This window comes from Pteropus medius, unplaced genomic scaffold, assembly GCF_902729225.1.
Source record: "Pteropus medius unplaced genomic scaffold, Ma_sr-lr_union100, whole genome shotgun sequence".
NCBI classification, from domain to species: Eukaryota; Metazoa; Chordata; class Mammalia; order Chiroptera; family Pteropodidae; genus Pteropus; species Pteropus medius.
In genome coordinates this window covers 1,117,809-1,144,929 of record NW_024349798.1, presented here as the reverse complement: position 1 = coordinate 1,144,929, position 27,121 = coordinate 1,117,809, and the positions used below count along the sequence as shown (strand labels likewise).

Genomic DNA, 27,121 nt, shown 5'->3' with positions numbered 1-27,121 from the left:
ATGTGAGTCTCTAGTAACTATCTCAAGCTTTCAGGGGTGTTCTCTTCCCATCGCCTACATTAAACCCTCCAGTGACATGCACTTGAGGCAACAGAAGAGGGTTTAAATGCCCAGGAGTGTTACGGTTTATTTGTCGATGCAACATGAAGCTAAGGCACAGTACGGCTGCTTCCAAAAACTTGAGGAACAGTGGAGGACTGGAGAAGCAAGCCTTTTTCAGGGCCATGGCCCCCGGTCGCATTTTTGGCTGTGGACTGGGCCTCAGACCCTAGCCCCAGTAGACCCAAGGCTGTGTGGAAGAGGTTGACAGGAGTGGAGCCGTCAGTGATGAGGGTTGATTTCAGACCCAGGCTCTGGAGCAGTTTTACCTGGAGGGAGAAAGAAGTTTGACCATGGTCCCTTCCCTCATCTCCTTGGCCACTTCTCTAGGGCAGGGGCCATCCGTTTTGGTCTGACACTGTAGCTGCCACCCAAATCATCCTCGTAGGATTAGTCAGAGAGCATAAGGGGAGCCTGAGGGTTTCATTCTCGAGGCCTAGAAGGCCTGAAAGATCTGGCCCCACCTGCAGCTGCCTCTAGCAGCTCACTATTCGACCCTTCGCTTGCCAGTTCTTTATGTTCCTTAAATGCACCAAGGTTCATTCGCTTTGCGTCTTTGCACTTGGACCCTCTCCTGGAAAGCTCCTGTCAACTCTACATAGAGCTCAAGTAAACCCTCTTCAGAGTGACCCTCTTTAGACCAACTAATTTGAAATGTCACTTCCTCTCACCGTATCACCCCACTTGTCTTTCTTCAAAGCACTTCTCACACTGATGTCCCATCTGTTTGTTTTGTCCTCAGAAGCTCTAGCTCACCGTCGAGTCTAGTACAGTGCCCTATGTGACACCATGCTCAAATGATACAGGTCAGGACACAGGATACAGGATAGTTCTGTCACCCCTCTGTCTCCAGCGTCTCTAGATGTATTTGCCTCCCCAGCTCTGCCTTCTTGGTTCCAAGTATGGTCCCAACACACACACACATACCCCTGTACGCTCACCTGCATCTCTGGCCCTGCCACGGCAAGGTCCCTGATGGTGCTGGGGCCCAGCGCCTCCGTCATCAGCTTGAACTTCTTCACCTCCACCTCAGCCAGCTGCTGGGCCTTACTCACCTCCAGCTCCAGCTGGGCCCGAGCATAGACCAGTTCTAGCTCTCGCACTTTCTGGACCCGCTGAAGCTCAGCCTCCTGTAAGCGGAAACCCAGCATTCTGTCAATAGTGTTGCCCCTGGGGACTATCCAGCAAACTTCCTAGCCAGCAAGCTGGAGAGAACTGAGGTGGAAGGGCTGGAATTTAAACTTATAGTCAGTTAGGTGAGAATCTTGGCTGTGCCACCTTTCAAATAGCAACCCATGGGAGCCCCTTAAACCAAACCTCAATTCCCTCATCTGTAAAATGGAATGATATCTACCTTAATGGGGTTTCAAGCATTAAATAAGATCATGCATGTAAAACAAGCAATACCTGGCACAAAGCTGGCCAGTGTTTGAGCATGTATTACATGTAAGATGTGTGTAATAATCATCTTTACCTTTCAGGCAGGTATTAGGTGAATTGATAGAGGGAAATGACCTTATAAACCACAAAATATTTGAATAGGGTTGTTTGTTAGGGTACTTGGCATCCTACTCAGCTTCAGGGACTGCAGGGATTGAGCCTCTTGCAGACCCCAAGGCCACATCCTTCCATGGGCACCTCCCCTACTCACCGTCTCAATGGCCAAGGCCTCTGCCTTCAACTTAGCCTGCAACACAGAGCCTTGTCCCTCAATGCGTGCTGCCTCTGCGCGGGACTCGGCCTCCGCCTTGGCGGTCCCGGTGCTCTCCACGGCAGTGCTGCAGGGATTGGCAGGGTCAGGAGAAACCCAGGAGAGAGCCCCGCCCTGCCTTTCTCTGGCCTTAACTTATGCTGTAGCAGCTTTCACACGCACACGCCCCTGTCTCCAGTCAGCTGTTTTGCCAAGACCCTCAGCAGGTGACGGGCCAACTTTTCCTCTAGTTCTTGACCCACCTCAGAGCCTCCAGCTCCAAGAGTTCTCTGCGAGCTTTCTCAGCTTCTGATTGGTCCAAGATCTTCTGCCTCTCAAGGCGGCCACGGGCTTCTTGTTCTAGTCTCTGAGCCTCATGCCTGGATGGGAAAGGGGACAGGGAAGATGCTGGTGTGGCGCCAGAGCTGGGGTGCCCAGGACAGAGGTGCCCCGGCCCATGGGAGGCACTTATTATGCAAACAGAACAATGGTGTGTGTGCTGCAAGCCTGGAACGATTCTAGGCTCAGGGGAACCTGGTCATGACTGAGGCCCCTGCTTTCACAAAACGTACTTTCCAGTGGGGAAAAACAAGTCAATGAAGATGATTTCAAACCATATCAAGTTCCCTGAAAAGGGGAGACCCGATAATGACTTGGCAAAGAGGGTGCTGCTTCAGTTGGGGTAGAAAGAAAAGGGATCTCCAAGGAGGTGACCTTTGGGCTGAGGCCAGAGAAGCCTGCCCTAAAGCATCCAGGGGCACAATACCCTGGGTAGAGGGAGCAGACAGTGCAGAAAGGTTTAAGGTGGGAACCCAACTGTGAATTTGAGAAGCAGAAAGCAGCTGGTGGACCTGGAGCATGTGAGCCTGAGGAGGAGGCTGGAAGGTGAGATGTAGGAGGCAGGGCTGGACCCCAGAGTGCCTAGAAGACCACGGTAATGAGTTAGGTTCTAGCAAGAGCAAGGTGAGAAGCCACAGGAGCAGGATGGCATCTAGTCACATAGTCCCACTTCGAGTAGGCTATCTGCTGGGTAAGAATAACAGCAGACTGACCGTCAGGGGATGCCACGTTACCCAGGGCCCAGCAGTGGGCTGGAGATGGGGAACCTGGAGATGTCTAGCCCTCAGTGAGCACTGTGGGCAGCTGCCCTCACTCACCTGGCAGCTGCCTCTTGGGAGTTGGTGGTGATCTCAATGGCCAGCTGGACGCTGCGCTGCAGGGCGTCCCGGGTCCTCTGGTCCACAGGCTCTACTGACTGCACATCTACGCTGCTAACCACCAGTCCGTTTTGGGGGAAGATGGCCCGGTCCCGGGCCTGGGGCAGGGCCTCACCACTGGGCCCCTTGGCTTCCAGGGTCTCAAAGCCAAAGACGGCAGTGCGAATGATGCGGGCTGAGTTCTTATGGAAGTCATCGAAGGTGACGGAGGCCACGGCCCCCCGTACCCGGGATGCAATGGCCTTGCAGGCATCACCCACGAAGTCGGGCACCGAAAAGAGCTTAGCCGCCTCTTGGGGGTCCTTCCGGTCGCGCAGCTCAAAATGCCTGTGAGCAAAGAGGCCCAGAACAGGGAAGCGTTTTCCTCCAGGAAACGACTCATCTTCAAACAGGACTCCCACAGCCACACTCCGTGGCGCAGCAGGGTCTCTCATGATAGAAAATACGGATTAGTGTCCCCATGTGCCAGGCGAGGTCCTAAGAAACTTACACGTGCTCTCATCTCATTCTCTCAGCCACCCTACGAGGTAGGGAGCAGCACTGTCCCTGTTTTACAGATGAGGAAACAGATGTCCAGAGAGGTTAAGTGAGTCATACAGTAAGTGGCAAGCCAGAAAATTGAGACCAGGAACTACGGCAACAGGGTCTATGCTCTTAGTTGTCATGCTGTAGTGCCCCAAAGATGTCAGTGCCCCATCTGCCTCTGTCATGGTCCTAGCCACTCAGCCAAGAGGTGAGGAAGTTGGAAATTGTCGAGTACTGCTTGTGGATGTGACTTATCTTCCCTAATTCTAGTTGCTGGCGTTCGAGCTCTAGCTATGTACAGGGCCTTGTTCTGATTTTCACTGCATTCTTTAGATGGCCTATAAAATTGATGGCCATGGTCATCATCATTTACAGATGGGGAAAGTGCCAAGTCACCTGCCACAGGTAGCAAACAGCAGGGCTGGGTGCAGACTCAGGGAGGTGGCCCCAGAGCTTGTGCTCTTGCCCACTTCCAGCCCTCGCACCAGGTGTGTCTCATCAAGCTTTTTATAACCTTGCAGTTATATGTTTGGCTGAACACACGCTGGGTGTTTAGCTGGGGAGTATCTTATTGTGTCCCCCAAATCCTGCTCCCAGGAGATGAGCCTACATCTTCCCTGGGGCATCAGACTGGATTTGCAGGAACCCCTGGGTGTCCTTCTTGACCACGGCACAGAGTCAGGCATCCCACCCGCATTCTGAGCCCAGCACTCCAAGGAGGCCTCTTGCATTCTCAGGGTCCTCCAGGGGTTGCCCCAGCAGCAGCCTCACCACCTCCTCCCCACCCCTTACCAATTGTAGGCAAGCTGTAGCTGCAGCCTGGCATGATCTGCGGTTTCGATGGTGATGACGTCTGTGAAGAAGTCAGGACCGAGCAGCAGGCAGAGTGCCCGGCGGGCATGGGGACGCTTGGGCCGCCCGGCCGAGAGGGACAACACCGTGAACTGTTCTTCAGGACCCAGCGACACCAGCTCGGGCCCAAACACCACGCTGCAGAGGGAGCCAGGAGTCAGACACCTGGAGAGCCTCTCTCGCTGCCAGCCCCTCCTCCGGGGGAAGCTCCTCACCGAGCTCTCTTCTCTCTGTAGTCATACACCTGCACGGCAGCGTTGTGAGGGACGCGGTAGCTGACTACACGGGTCTTGTTCCGGGGAAGAGAGGGCTGAAGGGTCTTGCTCACCGCCTTCTCACCCCTGTCCGCCAGAGGGTCTTGCCCCTTGTTCAGTAGCTCCTCTACCCCAGGAGGCAGCTCTTTCTCCCACAGGACCTCATCCTGCGTCAGCATGTAGGTGTTTCCAATCACAGCACGCACCTGAAGAGAGACGAGTAAGGAGAAATGTTACCAGGATGGTAAAACTCACCCAGCAGTCCTGAAGCAGAACTGGTCGGGGGTAGCGGAGCATCCTGGTTAAACAAGGTCTCTAGAATGAGGATGCATTAAAGTTCTCCATCTGCTGGCTCTGTCATCTTGGGCAAGCCACTTTGTCTCTGTGCTTCAGTTCCTCATCTGCAAAATGGACCCAGTACAGGATACCTCATAGGGTTGAGGAATGAATGACATCTCACACGTCTAGTGCTGAGAATTTGGCATATAGTAAGTGCTTGATATTTCTTCTGGAATTTTCCTTCATGGGACACCTCAGAGGGTGTCCAAGGGACAGATGCAACCCTAGGAAATAGGCAGTATACACTAACACTGCCTGGATTCTGAGCTATACTTCTAGGTTGTATTCTTAGAGAAAGAGGTCAGAGATGTGGTCATAAGTCAAACCAAGGTCAAGGTTTCAGGTGAGGGGGCAAAGAGGAAGGATTCCACCAGGATAAGGGCATGGGGGAGGAGGTCAGTCCTTACTGTTCCTATGCCATACCCCAGTCAGACCTTTATGCCAGGGGCCAGATCTGCAGTGGAAATGGAGTCCCCATCCTAAAACCTGGCTCACCGTCTCCCTTGGGGGGTTTTCTAGAATTTGAAGTTAGATATTAAGACAAAGGGAAGGCAAATACTCCACAGAATGCCTTCATACCTACCAGCCGGCTGCCTTGGCTGCTACTGTCAATGCTGAAGTCCCCTCCCTGCCTCCACCACGTTCCTTTCTCCATCTCACCCAGAGCAAGCCACTACCATGGCCACATGGCAGTGACGGTGCCTATCCCTCAGCTGTTACCTTTCCGGTCTTGACATCCTGCACGTAGATGCCCTCATTCTCGTTCAGGGGGATGGCCTGACGCTCTTCTACCACCTCCACCTTGGCAGACGGCACATACTCCAGGGGTCCACGGATGAGCCAGTGATCACCGGCCTGGTGTGAGACTCTCTCCTCGTCTTCCCCCTCCTCCAAGGGCTGCAGGGCCCTTAGCAAAAGCCCTTGCTGCTCTGACAGCACATATACGTCCTGGATGCCTCGTTCCAGCCTCTCTCCTGGCTGCAGGAAAAAAGACTTCTCTCCCTAGTGGGGAGACATGTGGTTAGGAGCAGTTCCCACTCAGGGTTGCAGTGCCTCTGACCGCACCTCCCCTAGCTCCATGTGGCCATGGGCTTGTATCGAGGACAGGAACCCAAAAAGCACCCTTCCTATCCCCACATTGTAATACAGTGAAGTGCTGTCTGGACCATGGGGCTCTCTACAAATGCCTACAGATCTCATCTGGTCAAACCTACTCTTAAAAGATCCTGTGAACTGTTAGCACCTGGATCCTCACAAGCTCAATAGTTAAGAACTAACCTATTGTTACTCTTAATTTCTCCCATGTTTTGTTTTCTTGTGATAGTTTAGTCTGGGCATCGGCAAATCCTGGTCTTTGGGCCAAATCTGGCTTGCTGCCTTTTAAAAAATGTGTGTGTGTGTGTGTATTATACATATAACATATATATTTGAGATATAATCCGCATGCCATAAAACTTATCCATTTAAAGTATATAATTCAGTTGTTTTAGTATACCCATAGAGTTATCCCACCGTGACCACTATTGAATCCCAGAACATTTTCATCACTCTGAAAAGAAACCCTGTACTGTCCACCCCTACCCCCCACAAACCACTAATCTATTTTCTGTTTCTATGGATTTATCTATTCAGGACATATCACATAAACAGAATCATACAACATGGGGCATTTCATGTCTGGCTTCTTTTGCTTGGCATGATTAAATTTATCCATGTTGTAGCATGTATTGGTACATGCCAATTGTCAGTACATGAACTTTGGTTCACGTTCAATTTTTTAAAGCTGAATGATATTCCATTGTATGGATTCACCACAATTTTTATTCATTCATCAACTGATTGATATTTGGGTGTTCCGGTTTTTCATGCCTGTTTCTACAAATAAAACATTACAGGAACACAGTGGCACTCGTTCGGTCACCAGCTGCCTAAGCTGCTCTCACAGCGTGACAGCATACGCTCACAAAGCCCAAAACATTGACGGTCTGGCCCTTTATAGTAAAAGTTTGCAGACCCCTCCTAGTCCCATGGATAGTTCAGAGAGGGGATGAGGTAGGGATGGGGAGAAGGGTAAATCAAGAGATTTACTTTATGCATAATGAAAAATAAGCAGAAATATGAGAGTGTCTCCAGGCCTGCAACACAGGGCAGGGCCAGAGAGGAGGAGCTCCCAGAAGAGGCCTCAAGCGAGTGACCTGAGGTCAGGGGCTGCCCGGGAGATTGATGGGTCAGCGTCTCAGAGCCAGCACCTAGTGTGCGAAGGCGCAGGGGAAGCTGTGCCAAGGTCGGCATTTCCAGAACACATACCTGGGGTGGCAGGAGAGAAGGGAGAGAGGTCCGAGGGCCTCATGCCATTCAAGGGCACTCACCCTCCAGGGGAGGTGGAGGCACTTACCTTGACCACACGCTTTTGTCCCAGTTGGTTCTTGCCATCCGGTCCAACTGGGTCGAGGATAACACAGTAGTTACGGGGGCCCAAGGTGGTGATGGGCACGACCCCCAGCACCTCCTCATAGACATCTGGCACATGGGCCTCCGTGTCCTGCACCGTCACCAGCCACTCCTCCCCAGTACGGTGCACCACTCCCCTCAGGTCTTGGAAGTTCTGCCGAGCCCGGAGGTGCAGGGCTGTCTGCAGAGCAAGACATTGGCGTGTTTGAGTAAACCCACCTCCAACATCCTCAGGGGACCTGGGAACCCCACTGGCCACCAAATGCTCAGCTCTCAGTGACAGTTTCCATTAACCCAGGACGACTTTTTAACCCTGATGACTCAGGATACTCTTCAGGTTATCTGACCTCCAACTTTTTCTTTTAGTGGCCCTAGAAATAGTGCTTCTCTTTTACGCTCATGTATCTGCCACCACCTCCGCCACTCTTAGCATTCTTTTCCCCATGGTCTCTTAACCCACATCCTCCACAACACAAACCTTTTCTGTAAGGATCACAGCATCCACCAAATCCAGAACCTCTTCAAACACCGCCGGGAGATATGCACCCACAGAGCGGACCAGCCATTCTTCTCCTGGGCCAAGGGCAGAGAGGTAGGAGTCAAAGGTCACCCAAGCCTGCTCCCCAGCTGCTCCTTCCCGAAGCCTAGACAAGAGGACACCTGCAGGACTTTTGTAGGTGAGGAGGTGTCACTACCCCAAGCTCAAGGGCCTGACAGGAGTCCTTGTAGTTATTCCTATCTTTGAGGCTAGATCAAAACTAACCCCGCTGAGGAGAATACAAAAACTCTTCTAAGTGTTCAAGTTGTTGCTATGCCAATACCTGCTATGACTTCTCTATGCTCCGAAGACCAACTTTTTTCCTTCTCATAAAATGCAGACTGCCATTATTAGAGTCATAGATGTCTTTTAGATTATTAGAGAAGCAAGAATGCTTGGGTACTAGTTCCAGCCTTGCCCTTTCTGGCCGTAAACTCAGACAAATAACCTAATTTCTGTGCTTCAGCTTTGTTACACTGAAAATGGGAATAGTAGTGACTCTGGCTTGTTTGAGGACTAAATAAGTTATTCGTAAAGCATTCTGAACCACACTTGGCACACAGTAAACACTTCACAGTAAACACTGTTTAATACGTCACATTTGTTAAATATAATTGCCAACTGCATGTGAACACCTGCTTTGCTGATTTAGAAACAGACATGGTCTCTGCCCCCAGCTCACGGTAAAGGGTAGGAAGAGGGAAAAGACATGTCAACATGATCATGATCACAGGATTAGGCCCAGAAAAGCACCACGTGAAGGTGGGTGGGGGAGTAGCTTATGAGATTCTCGGGAAGCACTTCCTCCCAGGCTGCAGCCACTTGTAAGGGCTTTCCCTGACCTTCCCCCCAACAACTCCTCCCCTACTCTCCCCAACTCCCCGGGGAAGCATGGCCTTCCCACTGCCCTCAGGGCCCCTCTGAAACCCCACCTGTCACCCTCTCCTTGTTGTCCCGGTCCTGGCACTCCTTACGAGCCCTCAGGCGCAGAGCCTGGTTCTGCCTGATGATCGTGGCCTGAATGATCTCTACAACTTCCACCTCCTTCTGGGGGATATACGTGCCTTGGAAGGGAAAATAATGTGAACGTCAGAAAATATCAGGGCTATGATGGGAAGGCAGGAAACCTCTGACCCTGATGCCGGCCCAGTGGAAAGAACTTACCTGGTCCTTCAAATAGCCACTCATCTCCTGCGACTACCTTGTCTCCACTGTCATTCTCAAAATCCAGCAATGCCTTAAGATGAAGAGCAGTGTTGGGCAGAACGACTTGAAGTGGGGTGATGTCCTAATAGGGAAGAAGGGACATTGAGTGCTCTCTCTCCAAGAGTCAAACTTGATGCCTTGGAGGTCAGAGCCCACGGCATCAATTTTTACATATGTCCCAAAATAAGACCCAGAGTGGAATGTATAGGTTAGGGGTAGTCCCAAAGCCATCTTGTCTGAAGACAGGGCTGACAGAGCAAGAGGATGAGCCGAGAGGACACACATTCCTCTGCATGAAGTGCTCAGAAGTTTACGCAGAAAACTGGGTAGAGGGCTTGATGACAGATGTGGGAGAAATATTTGGGAAGCTGAATGAATATCTCAAGTCCTAGTGTACACTGGGGCCCTCTAGGAAGCAAAAAGAGGTGGGAAGGCGCAAACTGCTAGAACAGGCACATTTTAAGAAGATGACTTTTTTTCAAGGTTTCCTCGTGGTCACAATACAGCCATTATATTCCAGTCATCTCATCTCCTGCCATCAGGAAGGGGGACCTGGCAACAGGTAGCCAAACCTTTTAGAAGTCTGTAGAGGTGTTTCTATAAATAGGACTTCACTTGATCTTTGATGTGAGGGAGGCAGGAAAGCAAGGAAAGAGAGGCTCATAGAGGCTGAGGGACACAACCAAGGTCATACAACTAGTAAGGAACAGAATCAGGCTTGAGCTTTAGTCTTTAGTGTAGCCTACCTATTGCTCCTTACTCCAAGGCCCTGAGGCAGAGAAGGTCAAATAACTGTTCTACTCACTGATCACACACTGGATTGGAGAGAGGCAGGGCTGGAGGTTTACTGCCCACGCAAGCCCTTCTCTGTACACACTACATGTGCATGGCACTCGGCTGGTTGTGAAGTGCCATGGAGTTTAAGTTCTAGCAGGTTTATGATAAAACAGACTATTCTCTCCAAGCAGACTGTGGACAGTGTCAGGGGAGGGAGGATGCAGAAGTTCAGATGAAGGAAAAGTTAGGGAAGGCCCTCAGAAAGTGGTGTTTGAATTGGGAATCAAAGAGTGAGCTGCCTTTTGATATAAGGGTGTGAGAGGAGGAGGAGAAGGTAAGCATTATGGAAAGAGCATGTAATCCAGTGTGTTTTTTCACCTCCCACATCTACTCTATCACTACTTCCTACCTGTTCCATCACAATTCCAATCTACCTTTACCTATCCCTGCCATTGCCCTCACCTAAGCCGCCAACATCTCTCGTCTAGATGACGGCAATATCTTCCCAACTGGTCTCCTGGCCACCACCTTTGTTTTGTTCCAGTTTACCCATCAAGTCTTTTCAGGCAGACTTCCAGCTTGGGTGTCTGGGTCCCCAGTAGTGTCATCAAGTAAGATTGGAAATATGGGAGAATAGATCTGGGGGTCAGAGGAAGTGTTAGTTTGGATGTCCAGTATGAGGTGGCTGTAGGACATCCAGGAGAAGGCTTCCTAAAGGCAGTTAGGGGCCTCCCAGCTAAGGTACAGGGGTGGGTGTCTTCGTCAAAGTAGTCAAAGTAGTCAAGGCCACAAGAGCATGAGAGGGCACAGAGGTGGTTCGGGACAGAAACTGAAGGGTGAGAGGGCAGGGAGGAGGGGAGACAACTAAGAAAATGGAAAAATGATATCAACAGTCGAAAACATAAAGACATGTTTTAATAAGAGAGATCAACAATGGATGAGGTTGAGAGGAACTGCGAGACACAGAACAATGTCCAGTGGGCCTGCAGTTTGTATGTCTTGGGTCTTTGTCAAAGTGAGGTGGGGTCAGGGGCCAGATGAAGGGGTTTGTGAGGGTATAGAGCAGAGAACATCAAGCGTAAGTTGTCATCAAAGAATAAGCAGGAAATATAAAGCTGTAAATAGCTAGGAATTAGATTCAAGGGGCATAAAAGCACAAATTTAGCATGCATATCCTGGGACCTAGCTAGCAATTCTTATGTTTCTACTGTTAAAAAAAAAAAAAAAAAAGCTAGCATGCATAAGGTCACACGGATAAGGATATTTATTGCAGCACTGTTTTTCTTTATAAATTGAAAACATCCTAAATGATACCCAGTAGGGAAATGGCTAAACTTCTATCCATCATATAGAATTACATACAATTAAACAAGATATGACTTATGTACCAAGATGCAGATGTTCACTCAAAAGACACTGGCAAATGACAATGTGATAGCTCTTATGCAAATAGGTTATAATCAGTACTTTTTTTTTTGATACAAACTAATGTGAATGCATAGACATATCTGGACGTGTATACCTTGAATGGACGGTAGTAGATAACTCTGGGGAACAGAGAGCAGATATTGGTGGTGGAAGTCAGGGAGGACTTTACAGCCTCACGAATTCATTCTTTAGAATGAAAAGCTTACACAAGTAAGCCTTTAAGGCCAGAATAGGATGGAAGAGGCAGAGCATGTTGATTGGCCAAGAGAAAGATATTAGCAGTGGAGAAATAAAAGACATGAGAAGCTCTAGGTGAGGAACAAGATCTCAAGAGACAGAAGATGAGTCTTTCTGGGTCCATCTGATGGAGGGGAACCTCCTGGAGGCTCCAACAGGTAGAAAGGAGATCAGAGTAGGCACAAAGGGAAGGGGACACAGATCCGGATTCTGCCAGATGGCCTCAACTTCTAAGTAGGTGACCGAGTTGTTTAAAAGAGGGTGGAAAATAGGAAGAGAGTGGAGAATGATAAATATTTAAAAGCATACAGAGAGAAAGCTGTTTGGGAAGGAGAGAATTGATGAGCAGGGCCTGGATTGGAATGAACCACTTGACTTATTACCTATTTACAATACTGTTGTGGTGGTGGAGCTGTACACTGAACTAGGAAACGCCTCCTGGGTATGAACACAGAAAGGGCAGGTGCACGTAATGCCAACCCAGGATTATGCCATACGTCCAGCACAAGAAATGTTAAATGAGGTTCAGCTGGGACAGGAAAGTGAGGCCAGGAAAAGAATCTGGGGTCAAAGGCCTGAGGGGACATGGCTAGGAGGAGGAAGGCTAGGAAAGGGAGACTGGAGTAATTTTAGAGGTGGAATAGTTGGGAGAATGACCATGGCCAGACTGGACATGGCGCTGAGCAGGTCTGAAGTGGAACAGAGGGGCAATATCAGAGTGGAGGTCACGAAGGCCAAGCTGTTACAGGGTCATTGCAAGGATATTAAATGAGGCTCCTAGGAGGACAGGAAGGTGGGGGAAGGGAGGTCCAAGCCAGGTGCCACCCTCTTTATAGACAGGAAAGGAAGTGGTACAGACAGAGGCAAATGCTGACTCTCTGGTGAGAAAGTGGCATTGGGATCTGAGGATGGAGAAGCCAGCCCTCCTGGCTTGGAGCACGTGGGGTTTGAGTGAATGAGCTGCTGTGGGCTGGCAAGCAGAGGTTACAGAGGCAGGAATGAGGAAAACTTTCTCTTCACCCTAGGAAGTTTTTAAATACTAGTACCCAACAACCCCCCACCGCTCCCCACCTAGAGGGGGATTTAGTTGGTCTGAGGTAGGCCCTGGATATGGGTGACTTTTAACTTTTGACAGTTCCAGACTTAAATAAAAGTTATTCTAATGCAAAGAACACCCCTACACAGTTCACTCAGATTCCTCAAGGGGTAACATTCTAATCATTCTTCATCACTTTCTATCTCTACACACACACTTCTGCAAAGTGGCTGCATCTACTGGACAGGAATTCTCAAGGTTCCTGGGTCACGCTGTTATGCCTCCAGGATCAAGCACTGCTTAGCAGAGAACCCAGAGTGACACAGTATAGAAGTGCAAGGAGGTGAAGACAAAAGAACAGTTACGGAAACAAAGCTGGAATGCTCACTTGCACAGGCCTAGGACCTGAGTGTGACAAGAACAAGGACATGGCTGCAAGTGCAGGTCTCCAGTGCCTTCCCATGGAAAAATCACAGGCATCTGAGCCCAGGTCTCATCTTGCCCACCATTGCTGTCACTGCCCAGCAGAATCTGGCACTGTTTGAGTTAATAAAATGCTTACTCTTGGCACAAGTCATTCAGTGCCAGACTGGCCAGGAGCTTCCAACAGGTTGTAGAGCCTGGCTGATTACATGGTGAGATGGGCAGACAGCTTGCAAAGGAGGGGCCAGTCTGTTATGAGCATGTGAGGAGGAAGAGGGAATTTGGGGAATGTGAGTGGAGGGGCAATGAGTCAATTCTGTCTCTGGCAAAAACCAGGAAATGTTGCCCCACCCCCTCCCATGGCCCCATTTTTTTCCCCCCAGAAGGTAGTGTGGAGCCCTAGGACAAGGTGGCACAACAGGTAGAGTGTGGTATAGGGGAGGCAAGACAGATACCTTTTCCAGTACCTCCCCTGGGTACAGGGGGAAGGGGTCCTGGGCCAGCCGGATCTCTAGGTCAGCGTGGCGGAGCCGTACTTGCCCTGTGACATCGAGCAGCACTGAGCCCTGGGCATCCCGAGACACTGGGTTGGCCACAGTGCAGTAGTGGCGTGGGGGGACAGTCACCATGTGCACAGGGGCAAACAGGACCCTGTTGGAGGGTGAGAAATGGTGTGAGAACCCACGGGATCCCCACTTCCACTCTCAAAGGAGACAGTGAAAGGGAGAGAAAGGTCCCTGTCACCCAAGTGAGGGCCAATCCAAGGGAGAAATAGACAATTGTGCCAGCCAGATTAACAGGCCCTCCCGAGCCCCAGGTCCCCCATAGCCCAGCCCCGACACCAACCTCTCATTGTCCTGCCGGATGTAGGTATTTGGCCCAACCTCCACACGGGACACATTGCTGTTCTGGTCTAGCACATGGATGTAGTGGTATGGAGGGATTCGGATGATGGACTCTTCGGTTGCCATAGTAACTTCTGAGCCCAGGGCAGCATATAGTGACAGGTGGGGAGAAGGTAAAGATGAACACAGGGGGTCTGGGATCAGGCAGGCATGAGCCAGAAAAGTGGCTGGGAATGGTGGAATGAATCCTTCCCCCTCCAATTCAGATTGTTTCACCTTTCACCATTCTCACGCCCACCTCTTCCTTTCTTCTTCCCATCCAGGCAGCACAGCCCATCCAGGCCTATCTCCGCCAAGAACTGCCCGACAGTTAACCATAGAAGCCCAGGTCTCTGGGCTGTTCCTTTCTCTCATTTCCATCAGTTTTTACCTCCTGGAGCTGCCTGCAGCACTGGAAGGAGCTTTAGATCAACACTTTCCCAATCTCCAACCCCCATGGTGTAGAAGCTGAGAGGACAGATCAATCTGGAGGTGCTATGGCCTTCTCCAGTACAGTGGGGAGCAATGGCTCCTCCTGGAGCAGGCAGCCTGAAGTATTCAAACATTAGCTCATAGCCCAAGAATATCTGCATGATCTTTGTCTGTGGCCCCCCGACCCCTGTGCTTTAAGTAGTCCTGGGATGAACTGTTCAGACGTGAGCACCTCTCAAGGAAGGGATCCCTGACAGAACTGTTGCTCCTGTAGAATCAGCTGAATTAGAAACAGCACAAATTATTCTATTTCTTTCCTCTCCTCTGTTGCCACTCTTGGCTCCATGCTGTCAAGGGTGGGGGTGGATAAAAGGGGGTAAATGAGCCCTGTATTGCACCCACCCCATCCTATCTGCTTTTGAATCTAGGACTTGGCCTGTTCAGGAATGTTACACCTACCTAAACCCCATCTGTGTCTCCCGTGTGCCTTGGACTTTGGAAAGCATGTGCCTGAGCCACACAAAGGGCATCAAGTTTACTAAGCCACTCGAAGCCTTGTCCTCAGACCTTGGTGAAACATTTCTGAAGTTACCAGAAAGGGGTGGCACCTCACCTACTCCATCATTCATCCAACTTCCAACCTGAGTTAAAAATGGGAAGGAGGAAGGAGAATTGGCACTGGAAAAACAGGCAGGAGACGTGACATTACAGAATCAAGGAGAGGCCCAACAGTTTTACTTGATCTACATAAACTATAAAACTTCAATTTGGGGGTTTAGAAACAGGAAATTTTCACCAACTCCAAGTTCCTGCTTTTCTTAAAGATTCAGGAAGTGGGCCCTACATTCTCACATAGCAAAACTGGCTAGAACCAAGCAGGAGCTGTGCCCTCCAGATGGGACCCGAGCCTTCCTGCTCACCAGTCTCCACCGCTCCCTGTTGTCTAACACTGGGCTGCTGTTTAGGACCCGCTACCTCAGTAGCACTCAATAGGACTTTCTATGATGATGGAAATGTTCCAAGTCTGTGCTGTCTTTGGACAGGCCACATGTGGCTAGTGAATACTTGAAAATATGGCTTAGTGTAACTGAGGAACTTAATTTAAAATTTTAATAGCCAAGTGTGGCTGGTTGATCCCATATTAAAAAGTGTAGCTCTAAGCAGCCGAGTCTCAGAAAGGGATGAGTCATTCAAAGCCACACAGCAAGTTAGGAGAGTCCCGATAGGATGCTTAGTCCAGTCCCTCCGGTGGCAGCGCCCTGCAGTGGTTAGGGGCACAGATTCGGACACTATCTGGGCTTCCTTACAATTCAGATCTGCTGCTTTTTTGCTCTTAATGTCTTGTTTCCTTAATGTCTTACCTCATTTTGGAAGAGGTTACAATTTTGATGTTTTCGTGGTACACTTTCCACAGCAGAAGGATGTTATTCTGCTCATTCTTTTATATTGCAACTTTGTATGGAATTTGACCTCGATACTTTTCTGTTGTTCCTTATATGAATTTCCCTTAACTTGTAGGAGTGGCTTTTGTAAAACCAGGGCTCCCTCCTCTGTTGATTTTAGGTAGTACTTGAAAATGACTGGCTTTCTGCTTCTGTTCCTCTTCTCACTCTTATCTGGACTGTCTCTTTTCTTCCTCTTTACTGCCATATCCTGACCAGCTGTGCTTGTACTCCCCAAAGCTGCTCCCTGACGTAGGACTGCCTGGATCCTGGTTCCAACCCTTACTGGATGGGTGATCTTAGCAAGTCCCTTGCCCTCCCTATACCTGTTTCCTAACCAATAAACAGGATAGAGCATCTACCCAAGTTATGAGGACTAAGTTAATCATAAGGAACTTAGAACAGAGCCTGGTTCCTCAGAAGCACTGTGTCTTACTGCCAGGGCAAGGAATGGCCCGAGACTCAGCTCCCCTGTCCATTTAGGGCATGTGACCTAGCACCAGAGGCTCCATATCCCACCTGGAATCTCAGCCTCAACCTTCATTTGTTTACTGGTCAGGAAGGTGGCAAGCCTTGTGTCTCCCCAGCTGTGGGGCTAGAAGCATAGCAGAGAAGGGGTATATGGTAGCCAGATGAAGTCTTTTTCAGCTGTTCCTTTGCCAGATTCTCTGCAGGGTGGAAGCCTGGCCAGAAAGCCAGATGGGAGAAGAGGAAGAGCTAGGGTTGTAGGCGGAGGTGTGAACAGGGCTCTGTGAGGCCCCACAGGGAAGATTTGATCTCTAGAAGGCCACACAAGGCTGGGAAGCAGGCTCTAAGAGCCTCCAATGGCTCCTTGTTGGATGATCCCCACCCCTTATGGCCGAGGCCTCTCCACCATCTGTCATCCCAGCTGGGCCCAGGCTGAGAGCCTCGCCCAGCTCAGTGACTCAGCTGAGAGTCACACTTATAGCTGATCAAGCTGGGCTCCTGCCTTGTTCTAAGGCCAAGCCCTTGCCAACTACCCTTGTTTCAGGACTAGGATCCTGTCTTATAAACCTGACCTCCCATCCACCATGCTCTAAAGCTGTATTTTCCACCTGGACCACCTGCCAAAAACAGGCTTTACATTTTCACTCTCACCAACTAGAAAAGTGAGTTTCAATATAGGGCCTCTCAGGAGATCTGGGGAAACCATCTAAGGCAGTATGTTTGTGGCAAGTTTCAGATTTAGATTTTTGTAGTTTACCAGATGACATGTACAGTTAGAGCATTTTATTTCCAATGTATCAAGGCCCTCAAAAGTCAATGGTTCAGGATTGTGCTGACCTTGAGAAGGTCTTGCTCAGACTTGGGTTTGGCCCCAGCTCCCCAGATCCACCAGACCTCTTTTCAGTGCCTGCTTCTGAGATCTGCTCCATAGTCTGCTCTTGGGGCACATACCCAGACATGCCTGATCACATGTCCCTCAAGTGTCATGAGGCTCCTGTAAGAACCAGTCCATTTTCACCCCAAGTCTCAGAGACCAGCAGCTCCCTGGTACACAGCACTCTCCCCCCACCAACACAAAATGGAGGGGATAATAGGTACATGAGCAGAGAACAAAATATCCTGTAAGAAGCTGGGTTCATTATCTAGTTACAAGGCAGCTCTTCACCTGTATGTTGGCTCGAAAGTAAACTTATGCTACAGCAAAATTTAATGAGTCACAAGTCACTACGTGTATCTTCAGAGTTAAGTGACTAACACAGTGAATTTTAAACAGCATGTGCCCAAGTGACCAGCCACACTGTATTGGTCTGCAGTGAGCAGGAGTATAGGCCTCACTGGGAAGCTGTGCATAACACAGAATCTTGGGCCCCACTCGAGCTGCTGAAATCAGTTGGTATCTTAACTAAACCCCAGTGATTTGGGTACACATTAAAGTATGAAGAGCTCTGGTCTAAAGCAGCCAGTCTCAACCATTACTGTACATTAGAATCACCTGCAAATCTTTCAAAACTACCCATCTCTGGGGATTCTAATTTAAATGGCCTGGGATGGGATCTAAGCATTGCTATATTTAAAAGCTCTCCCGCTGACTCAAATATATAGCGAGATGAGTTCTGTCACTGCTGGCATGATTTTAGGCCACTTGCTAGTCTCTGAGCTATACTCTCCCAGATTGTGTAGTGAGAATGAAAGTGACTATTTCCTGGGTTTAGAGACTAGACATTAGAGAATTTTAGAGGGTTTAGAGAACGGAGTATGTCTAGGAGGAGGAACAAAGATGAGCTCAGATTACAAACTGCTGCTCAAGGGCAAGGAATTTTATTCTCCCTCAGCCTGTTCACTACCAGGGCCAAGTCGTCCCCTAGCCAACACAAGCCCCCTTGTCTCAAGTCCTGGGCTATTGGTCCAGGCAGGCCTGAAGCTGGAGTTGAGGTCAGTGACTCAGCCTTGCCACAATCAGCTCTATCAAACTTAGGTTAAGAAACTGGATGTCGAGTTCAGCATAAACAGGCAACAGGCACTCATCTGCATAGTTTTCTTTCACTGATTTCAAACATTCTAGTCTTTGGAGAACACAAGGGTCACATTACTCAGGCATTGTAGAGAGGCTGTTTTCTCTAGACAGCTTCCCTGTTTAGGAAAATTATTTCCTGCTTTAGGGGACTACAGTAGAAATTCCTGAGGATTTGTCTAACGTAAATCACTTTTTAGCAGCAAAATTTTAGGAACTTTTCTTCCTAAGAAAATCTCATCTGAGCTCCAGCCCAAATGAGATACTTCGTAGGAGGAGGAGCAGCTCTGCCAGCTCAGGATGCTTCTTATCCTACCTCCATCTGACCTCCCGGATGCTGCCAATTAATGTCAATCATTGAAGATGAGGGCTGCCTAGATTAGAAGTGACCCAGGAACTGGGCTTTAGAACCCCTGATCCAGATCAATGTTTTCTAAACTCATCTAGTTATAGGATTCAGCTGGGAGTGCTCCGAGGCCTCACCCCAGACCCACTGGGCCCAGGTTTCCAGGAGACTCTGGAACTCGTATCTTCCGCAAGTGCCCCAATAACAGCTCCCACTTATGCAGAACTTAATCTGTGCCAGGCATTGTGTTAAGTACCATTAATTAACTCATTTAAGCCTCCTAAGAACCTAGAAATTAACGAACTTGTTCAGGATCACATGATCAAAGGCCGAAGCCAGAATTCCGCCCCAGGTACCTAGACTGAAGAGCTCCCAAACCAGGAGGCAGCTGGCTTCTCAGGCACAAATGTCCGTGAGATTCTAAACCTAGGATTTGGGTGGGGCTGGTTACTTTCCAGGAGATAGAACCAATGGTAGTTCAAAGGTGAGCATTTTCTGCAACTTGAGAGAATAGCAGTCAACAAGAAGGCATGAGTTACCAGGAAGCCCTTAGGCTGTCCTTGAGCCACCCAATCAAGGTGGGTGCCCCACCTGCTCAGGGCTTTGGAGAGCTGCTCTGCCCAGAAAGCACTACCTGAAGGCAGGCTGGGTAACCTGTGTGTCAAGGGCAGAGACAGGCAGGAGTTTCCAGGGAGTCAACTGGCATCCCTGACAGCCGGCCTTTCCCCCATAACCCAGGGGTTCACCCAGGCAGGGATTAGGAGAACCCCAGGGACATCTGCTTCAACTACCATCCCCCACCCCTCCATGCTTCACCCCCAAGATCAGAGATCCAGAATTTCAGACTAGTGGACCCACATGAACTTCCTGTTTTCCACTTCCCCCTTAAAGAGAGAGAAAAAACCCTTGCTCATCAAACTCCACACCTTCTGGAAATCAAGCCTGCCTTAAGATCACTGTGCATGACTTCTCAAATGATCTGCAAGGCCCACAGTTGGCACAGCACTGAGTGGGGCAGTATAAAACTCTCAATGTTTGACAGAGTTGTTAAATCTCAGTGGGGTCAAATCATATTCTAAGAGCTCAAGGGGGACAGGCCAGAGCTCAAGGCCTCAAGGAAGGGGATGAGTACAGTAGGACCCAACCTAAGTCTAGGAAGGAGTCTGAATGGATCCCTTAAGTTTCCTGTTCTTACATCTGATGTGGGAGGTTGAAGTTGGAGAGGCCTGAGGGGTATTGGCAAGGTGACAGATTGAGTTACCCTTCAAAAGACAGAGAAACTCCAACAAGGAAAGCAAAACCTCCCAAGGCCAAGCCTCCATCCACCTTCTCCCCTCTTTGCTTCAGAGAGGTCTTGCCTGCCTCAGAAGGCCCTAGAAGGCAGGACAGGGTTAGAAAGAACCTTGAGGAAAACAAAGTCCCACCACTTACTCGGGGCTTTGGGGCCAGTAAGAAGTACTCACATCCAGAAGTGTGGCTGACTGCAAGACTCCTCAGATGGGGGAAACTCCCGCACCCAGCCCAAGGCATCACTTCCCGGCAGGGAGGGCAGGCTTGGGGGGTGGAGCTTGAGCATTTAAAGGGCCCCGTGCAGCTGGATCTCGTTTTCTCCTCTGGGCGGCTTTCACTGCAGCTGAAGGAACTGCAGCTCATTTAGCGCTCAAGAATTCCTGCCTCAGACAGAGCCAGTTGGCCTCACTGGAAAAAGACTGGGAAAGGTCAGAGGGCCTAAGGCAGGTGCTGATTGAGTTCACCTCTGCTCTATGAGGCTTTAATTTCCCAGTCTGGGTGAAGACAATTCTTCCTTTCCACAACTGTTTGGGCTCCAGCTGCACTGCAGCCCCTTCATTAAGAGAAGATAACTTCGTATATTTTATTTTAGATTCAGAAAATTCAGCCCAGGTCTCCAAATAGATGTTCAACAGAAAACACACACACACACATATGCCCGCTTTCTGGCAAGGTGCTGTGTTGGGAGCTTGGAGTTTCTCTACTCTTCCCAAGTTTCTCAGTGCCCTGGGTTAAGGAAGGAGGGCCAAGGCCCAGGCAGGTACACATCCTGCACCCTAAGGCAGCAGCAGTCAGTATTTCCGCTGCCGGGGGAAGAGACTATTCCCTGAGGACCGGAGTGGGGGGCTGGTGGGGCTAGGGTCCTCTGAGTCCAGGCTGAAGAGGTCCCTGCCAGTACGAAGGATCTGCTCCTCCAGCTTCTTGTGTCGCTTCATGTCCGAGAGGACCTTGTCCAGGCGGGCCTCCCGTTTCTGGCTCCGGGCTGAGCTTCCTGGAGAAGAGGAAAGTGAGCAATGTGGAATGGAATGAGGTAGTGTACACTTGCCTGGATGTTACCAATTACTTGGGGAGCTTACTAAACATTCAGATTTCAAGGCCTCTCTCATGGAGGTTCTGAGGTTGGACTTCAGATGGGGTGGGAAGTAAAGGTCTGAATTATGAGAAGGCACCAGTGATGTGAAGACCAGGAAAGAACATCTCAGGCAGTGGAAAAGCAATTGCAAAGGCCCCAGAGTAGGAATAGGGAGGTCTGTTTAAAGAGGAGTGTAGAGAGCTGGGAAGATGTGAAAGCCAAAGCCAAAGAAATAACATGCAGGCCATGACAAACGGTTTGGATTTCTTATTTTAAATAGAAATACTTTTGGAAATCTGGGTAGGGGGTTGGAGTCTCTGTCAACATGCTCTCTTCCCTCACCCCAGCAATGGAATGCTTTGGAGGATTTTAAACAGAAGTAAAATGACAGGATTTATGTTTTAAAAGGATCATTCCAGTTGCTAAGACTTGGAAGCAGGAAGACCAGTTAGGAGCTACTGTAACTATCCAGGCAAGAGAGTTGGTGGCTTGGATGAGGGAATGGTGTTGAAGGTGGAGAGTAGCAGATGAACTTGGAAATGTTGTAGAGGCAGAATGAACAGGACTTGCTGCTACTCGATTGAAGGTTGGAGTGAGAGAAAATGAAATCAAGAATGGCTCCAAGGGTAAATTATAGGAAGGCATATGGGGTGCAAAGTGGGTCAGATTAGGAGATGTACATAGTAGTAGAGGAATGTAGTCTAGATAATGAATGACCAGGAAAACTTGGACTTCTGGGGAGATGGAGATAAAAGGAATGGGAAGCATGTTAAAATTATGTGATATTCTTTTAAAGACAGGGTATCAGTTCAAGCTGAAAGGATGGCATCACTGTGTGATTACTCTTTCCTGCATCTACAAATTGTGTAGCAACCAAGGTACCAAGCAAAGGCCTCTTTTAGGGAGTCACTTTTTGGGTAAGTGGGAGCAGAGGCTCTTTTACCTCCCCCCCAACTTTTCCCTGTTGTCTGTACCTGGGGTGCGTCTCCGGTCAATCAGGGAGTCCTTTGGTGTCATTGGCTCATCATCAAAGTCAAATTCTGTGGGCATGCGGGGTCTGGAACAGGTGGACAGAAATTGAAGGGTGAGGGTGGTCTCCCCAAACACCCAAACAAGTGCTTCTCCTCAGCTGCCAGCTTTTTCTCTCCTGCTCTCTTCCCTCCCTCCACTTTCCATGCTCCTGGGTCCCACCTTCCCTCCCTATTTCCTCTTGGCATCTGCGTAGCAGCCCCAGGGACAAGGTGTAAAGGTGTGCCCTCACTTTTCCTCTTCCTCCTCTTTGGTCTCTGGCTCCTCATCGGATCTCTCCTCTTCACTCTGGGCCTCAGGCGTGGGTGGCCGGCGGGGCAGGATCTCGGCCTGAAGTTCCAAGGTACCGTGGGCAGCCAGCAGCTCATAGAGCCGCTGGATTTCGGAGGGGGGCGGCATCCAGGCCTGCCCATCCACGGGCAGCTCCACCTCCTCATCGCTGCAGGGCACGTACCAGTCCTCGGATTCTCCCTTGGCATGTTCTTCCCCCTCAGTGCTGGGGGCTTCTCCTTGTACCTCCTCAGCCCCAGACCCCTCAAGCTCGGCCTCCTCCCGGCCTCCTTCCCCCTCTTCCTCGGCTTTATTGACCGAAGCCGAGGGGCCTCCGGTATCCCCTACGGCCAGAGCTTGGAGGCCGGAGGTCACTTCCCCTTCTTCAGACAGAGGCGCCGTCGTGGTGGCCGCAATGTCTCCATGACCCCGGACAAGGGACATAAGCCACTAGGGAAGGAGCCTTGCGATTATGGGAGAGGTAGGAGTACTATATTGGGGATTCCTTGGGCCCCCAAGGGATTGGGCTTCCCAGGGGTTTAGGGATGTTGCTCCAACCAATCAGGCTCCAGCACTGGTACCTGCGACCAAACCGCCCGTTCCTCGGAGCGGGCGCTCGGTCCCCTCCAAGGACCCCGCCCCACAGATCGAGATCCAGTACTCCAATGTTCCCAGCGACCGGCAGAAACCACTTTCCGAGCCGGATCGTCTTTTCTCGCCTTCACACCGCCCCTCTCCACACCCCGCGATTCCGCCACCTCGGCCGCCGTACGCACCTGGAGCCAAGACCCGCCTCCCAGACGGCACAGGGTCACGGTACGCAGGCGCATAGCGATTGCGCGGAAGGCTCCGCTCTAGTAACAGAGACTTGGAAGAGGAAAGCAAGGGATGACTCGCACATGCGCAAATAGACGCTCAGGTATTACAGGCTGAGACCCACAGTAAAGATGGCCGCCAGAACGGCGCAGGCGCGTATACCCAGTAGGTTCTGCCCCGAAGAGGCGGTACCACGGGACCCGCAGCGAACTGACGTGAGAACCAACTGAGGCGGGACGCCAGGCTCATGCAGTCTCCGTTTATTGGTGTTTCAGACTCATGCAGCATCCGGCATACAAAAAGGGAGAATCTGTTTGATGTTTTTTTTTTTTTTTTTTTAGGACTTTAGTTTAAACTCCCCCACGCGATTTTTTTTTTTTTTTTTTTTTTTAGAAACAAAAAACCCGCCAACTCTGAACTGCGTCGTAGCTCGGTCCCCGCCTCCCTAGCGGACTGTCGCGTGCAACAAACCTTCCGTCTCCTCTTAGAAAACAATTATGTAGTTCCCGCCCCTCTTTCGCTCCCTGCGGCTGGGAGCTTTGGTCCTATTTTGGGAGTTCTTTCGTTATAAAACACGTGAATTACCCCAGCCCCGAGGCCTTTAAGAAACTCGCCGATCGAGTTAAAAAGCCCAGGAGAGGCAGGTCAACTTAGGCTGACCAGAGAGGGTCAATAGCTGCGCCCCTTCCTTCCAGGTGCGTGTTCGGAACAGTGCTTGTCACCCACGCACCAGTCCGCAAACAGCAGAGACTGGGCTTGCTAGGTCTGCGACCCCGAGGCGCCCGGTGGGCGTCTGGACCTGGGTGGACTCAGCAGAGAACAGTCGGAGCCCGGGCTAGAGAGTACTCTCCTGACATCGCGCCCTCCCCCAGCCTATTACGTGCGGGAGTTTTTGCAGAATAAACGGTGGCAGGAGGGTGGAGAGGATGCTGAGGGGAGATGAGGCAGGAAGAGAAGGGGGTGCAGGGTGTGGAGAGGGGAGGAGAGATGATAAAGTAGAGAAGGAAGAAAGGAATGGGGGAAGATACTAAGACAAAGTTAAGGCTGGGGGAGACCAGGGTTGAGGTGCAAGGAATTCAGGAAGTTGGATTGGAAGAAGTGCAGGAAGGATGGGAGAGATGCAGGGAGGCTGCTGAGAGCAAAGAGAGTTGGGGAAATGTTCAGGGAGGTTTCCAGAAGTGCAGGGAAAGGGAGGCCAAGAGGCAGGACAGGCTGCAGGCAGAAGTCCAGAGAGGTTAAAACAGTGCAGGGAGAAGGGAGGCCTATGGTTGGCAGAGGAGCCTGGCAGGATGCAGGAGCAGGAGAGAAGCTGTAAACAAGGCTGCTCAGGCTCCCTTGGTCCCTATGGGTGCAGGCCTGGGCCATCGATTGGGCTCCCTGCAGGGGAGGATGGGCCCAAGGAAGCTCCCAACAGGAAGAAAAGTCTTGGAATGCAGGGCAGAGCCCCTCACTTATACACTGTGGGAGAGGAGAGGGGAGGGACAGAGACGGAGACAGAGGTGGGGGACAAGGAAAGACAAACAAGAAGTAGGGAGGACAGACAGGAGAGAGCAGGGGCAGGGATTAGTAAAGCTGCCCTTGCCAACCCTTCCATTCCTCCCAACCTGTCCCAGACCCCTACTCACCGCCTAAGTTGATGACGCAGGAAGCGATGATGATGAGGACCCCCCCCACCAGCGCCACGATGCTTAAGAGCTTGGCCACGCGACCCAGACGCTGGGCCCCATCCACGTCCCCCTGCTGCAGACTGTTCCGGGACTGGGGTTAGGGTGAGTGGTGGGGGCACCATGGCCCAGGTCAGGAGAAGCCAGCCCAGCAGAGTTCAGGTGAAAGGGTTGTCCAGAGGAGATGGGCCAGGCCGTGGACAGTGGTTAAGGGAGGGAGGAGAGTTTGAGAGGCAGGGGGAGGAAAGCATAGGTCAGCAAAGCTGTGTGAAACATGTCTGGACATCCCTCCCACCTGAAGGGGTGGGGCAGTGGTGGCTCAGGGTGAAGTCCTAGGGAAAGGCAAGCAAAGGCCCTGTGATTTGGAAGTGAGAGCCATGCGGAGAGGGAAGGCAAGGCCACTCCTGGGACTTGGTTCCATTGCAGGAAGCTGGGAGCCATAGCAGACTTGGGCCAGGGTCCCGTGGGGCTCACCATGACGGCATAAGCGAAGGCCACGATGTTGACAGGCCACATGGGGCAGAAGCAGGACAGGATGGCAAGGATGATGTAGTCTCGAGGTTTCTGGGTGCTTTCACCTCCCTCTACCCCAGACCCTGCTAGCTGGGAGCTGGGGTGACGGCTCAGGCTACCCCGGGGAGATCCTGGATGCCCACTGTGAGCCCTTATTAGTCGGTCCTCCTCAACCAGCTGCTGCAGCACACGGGGGGGAGCCCCATTGGCTGGGGGAGGTGTTGTTGAGAGTGGTGAATGAGGCTGTGGGGCTGGGCCCTCTATCCCATCACCAGCCTGCAGGGGAACCACTGCTCCATTCTCCTGCTTTTCCTCCATGCTCTCAGTCAAGACCTCAGGGGTGGGGTCTTCCTGGGTAGGGAGCTCTGGCTGAAAGGCTGGTTTGGAGCTGGGCTGGGAACCTGGCTGGGGGTCTAGCTGAAGGTCTGATTGGGGGTCCACCTGGGGAACAGGCTCTGAAGCTGGCTCAAACAGGCCTGCAGACTCCAGGTCGGACCCCTGGTCTGCAATGGCCTTTTTGCTCACTTCTGGCTTGGATGCTGGCTCTTGGCATGATTCTTTGGGGCTGGAGTTGGCCTTTGGTTCCCCTCCTGGGCTTGAGCTGAGGTCTCTGGCTGTTTCTGGGGCCCCTGTTGGGGTCTCTGTGGTTTCTAGAGTTCCAGTGATGTCTGGGCCTGGTTCCAAGGCCTCTGGCTCATCTGGGAACCTAGCTGGGACCTGGAGAGGGCCAGTTCCAGCTTCAGAATGGCCAGGCCCTTCTCCCTGGGTCTGGGGACTCTCCTCTATCCCCTTCATCTCAGAGACCTGAGAGCTGCTGGCTGCCATCTTGAGATGGGAGAGGGCTGAGGGCCTCTGTGGGGAGGATGGAGCAGTAAAGACAGCAGCAAATCCTGGAAGAGGAAGAGACAGGCTTGGTGAGAGAAGGAAAGAGGCGGCTCTCAGCACTGCAGCCCAAAAGGTATACGCTTCCGTCTCAGAGCCAGCCTTGGGTTGCCTCTAGGGAGAGAAAGAAAAGTTGGGGTTTCCTTTGCCTTGGGGTGGGACATCTCTGGGGAGTAGTGCTCTGCTTAAAGTCTTCTGCTTGGAATGCCCTAGGAAGATTAACCCTTTTGTAAACAGGCCCCTCACCATGATCTCTTCCTGCCCCAATTGGATCCAGTCTCGCAGATCCTAACAGATGCCCCAGCACTTCAAAATCAAGCTGTGCAGACACCTGCATACTCTGGCAGACTGAGCAGAGGCCCTATACTCATATTCCACTCCTTCTGCATCCACCCTTCCTCCCCAGGCGCCAGCGGGTGCGGTTTTCTTGCTGCGCGTTTGGAGTGCAGACACCCCTGCCCCTCCCTGGGTGTCCTGGGCATCTCCTTGGAGCCCCTTCTCAGCCCCTCTCCCAGGGATTCCCTCACCCCCGGGGTGCCCCTGGTGCTTCCTCTTCTCATTGGCGTGGGGCGCCCAGCACCACCAGCCAGTCAGCCAGGTGCCCACATTCCCGTGCAGCCCTCCGGCGTCTGCCGTCTGTCCATCCACTCCTACCCGCAGCCTCAGTCCATCCCCGACTTACCTCGACGTCGGCCTCCAGACTGCTCCCGCTGCTGCTGCTGCCACCACCGCCGCCGTTGCAGCAGCCGCAGCCCTGGAGGGAGCGAGTCGGCGCGCGAGGGAGGGAGGGAGGCGGCGGGTCTCCCCTCCGCTCTGCTCGTCCCCTCCTCTCCCTCTTCTCAGGTCCCCTCCCCTACGCTCTGCAGCCGCGCACACTGCCCCCGCCCCGCGCACGCCTCCAGCCCCTCCCGGCCAGCCCAAGGGAGCCAC

General features: G+C 51.3%; 2 protein-coding genes across 7 annotated transcripts; both read right to left on the bottom strand.

The window, feature by feature from the left end:
- Positions 1–97: 97 nt before the first annotated feature.
- Positions 98–20,262, bottom strand: MVP (major vault protein). Of its 2 annotated transcripts, none has more exons than XM_039884543.1 (15): positions 20,119–20,262; positions 13,919–14,051; positions 13,528–13,723; positions 9,130–9,253; positions 8,898–9,029; positions 7,906–8,000; positions 7,372–7,608; positions 5,697–5,978; positions 4,599–4,843; positions 4,324–4,521; positions 2,947–3,333; positions 2,053–2,169; positions 1,751–1,877; positions 1,041–1,229; positions 98–368 (listed from the first exon to the last, which is right to left on the bottom strand). In XM_039884543.1, exons 2-15 carry the CDS (start codon positions 14,041–14,043, stop codon positions 150–152), a joined length of 2,673 nt encoding a protein of 890 aa, XP_039740477.1. In that variant the 5' UTR covers positions 14,044–14,051; positions 20,119–20,262; the 3' UTR covers positions 98–149. The 2 variants fall into 2 exon arrangements, with proteins under 2 accessions (XP_039740477.1, XP_039740476.1); XM_039884542.1 differs by having other exon boundaries at positions 20,087–20,199.
- A 252-nt stretch (positions 20,263–20,514) lies between these two features.
- LOC120620104 (PAXIP1-associated glutamate-rich protein 1) lies at positions 20,515–26,949 on the bottom strand. 5 transcript variants are annotated; one of them, XR_005657744.1, is made up of 6 exons: positions 26,874–26,949; positions 25,271–26,199; positions 24,758–24,890; positions 23,093–23,183; positions 21,992–22,074; positions 20,880–20,936 (listed from the first exon to the last, which is right to left on the bottom strand). XR_005657744.1 is itself a non-coding variant. In XM_039884549.1 (4 exons), the coding sequence occupies exons 1-3, from the start codon at positions 26,132–26,134 to the stop codon at positions 22,031–22,033; spliced, it is 1,041 nt and encodes a 346-aa protein (XP_039740483.1). In that variant the 5' UTR covers positions 26,135–26,459; the 3' UTR covers positions 20,756–20,936; positions 21,992–22,030. The 5 variants fall into 5 exon arrangements, 4 of the variants coding, with proteins under 4 accessions (XP_039740484.1, XP_039740483.1, XP_039740482.1 ...); XM_039884549.1 differs by lacking the exons at positions 23,093–23,183; positions 26,874–26,949 and having other exon boundaries at positions 20,756–20,936; positions 25,271–26,459; XM_039884548.1 differs by lacking the exons at positions 20,880–20,936; positions 21,992–22,074; positions 26,874–26,949 and adding an exon at positions 22,279–22,376 and having other exon boundaries at positions 25,271–26,459.
- Positions 26,950–27,121: the final 172 nt, after the last annotated feature.

What these genes read in the sequence shown, in the direction of transcription:
- MVP (XM_039884543.1), bottom strand. Translation starts at nt 14,043, where the DNA reads ATGGCAACCGAAGAGTCCATCATCCGAATCCCTCCATACCACTACATC. An exon ending in CAACAAGGAGAGGGTGACAG is followed by an intron (nt 8,001 to 8,897) that starts GTGGGGTTTCAG and finishes CCCTTGGCCCAG; the next exon opens with GAGAAGAATGGCTGGTCCGC. An exon ending in AGGCCTTGGCCATTGAGACG is followed by an intron (nt 1,230 to 1,750) that starts GTGAGTAGGGGA and finishes TTCCGCTTACAG; the next exon opens with GAGGCTGAGCTTCAGCGGGT.
- LOC120620104 (XM_039884546.1), bottom strand. Translation starts at nt 26,134, where the DNA reads ATGGCAGCCAGCAGCTCTCAGGTCTCTGAGATGAAGGGGATAGAGGAG.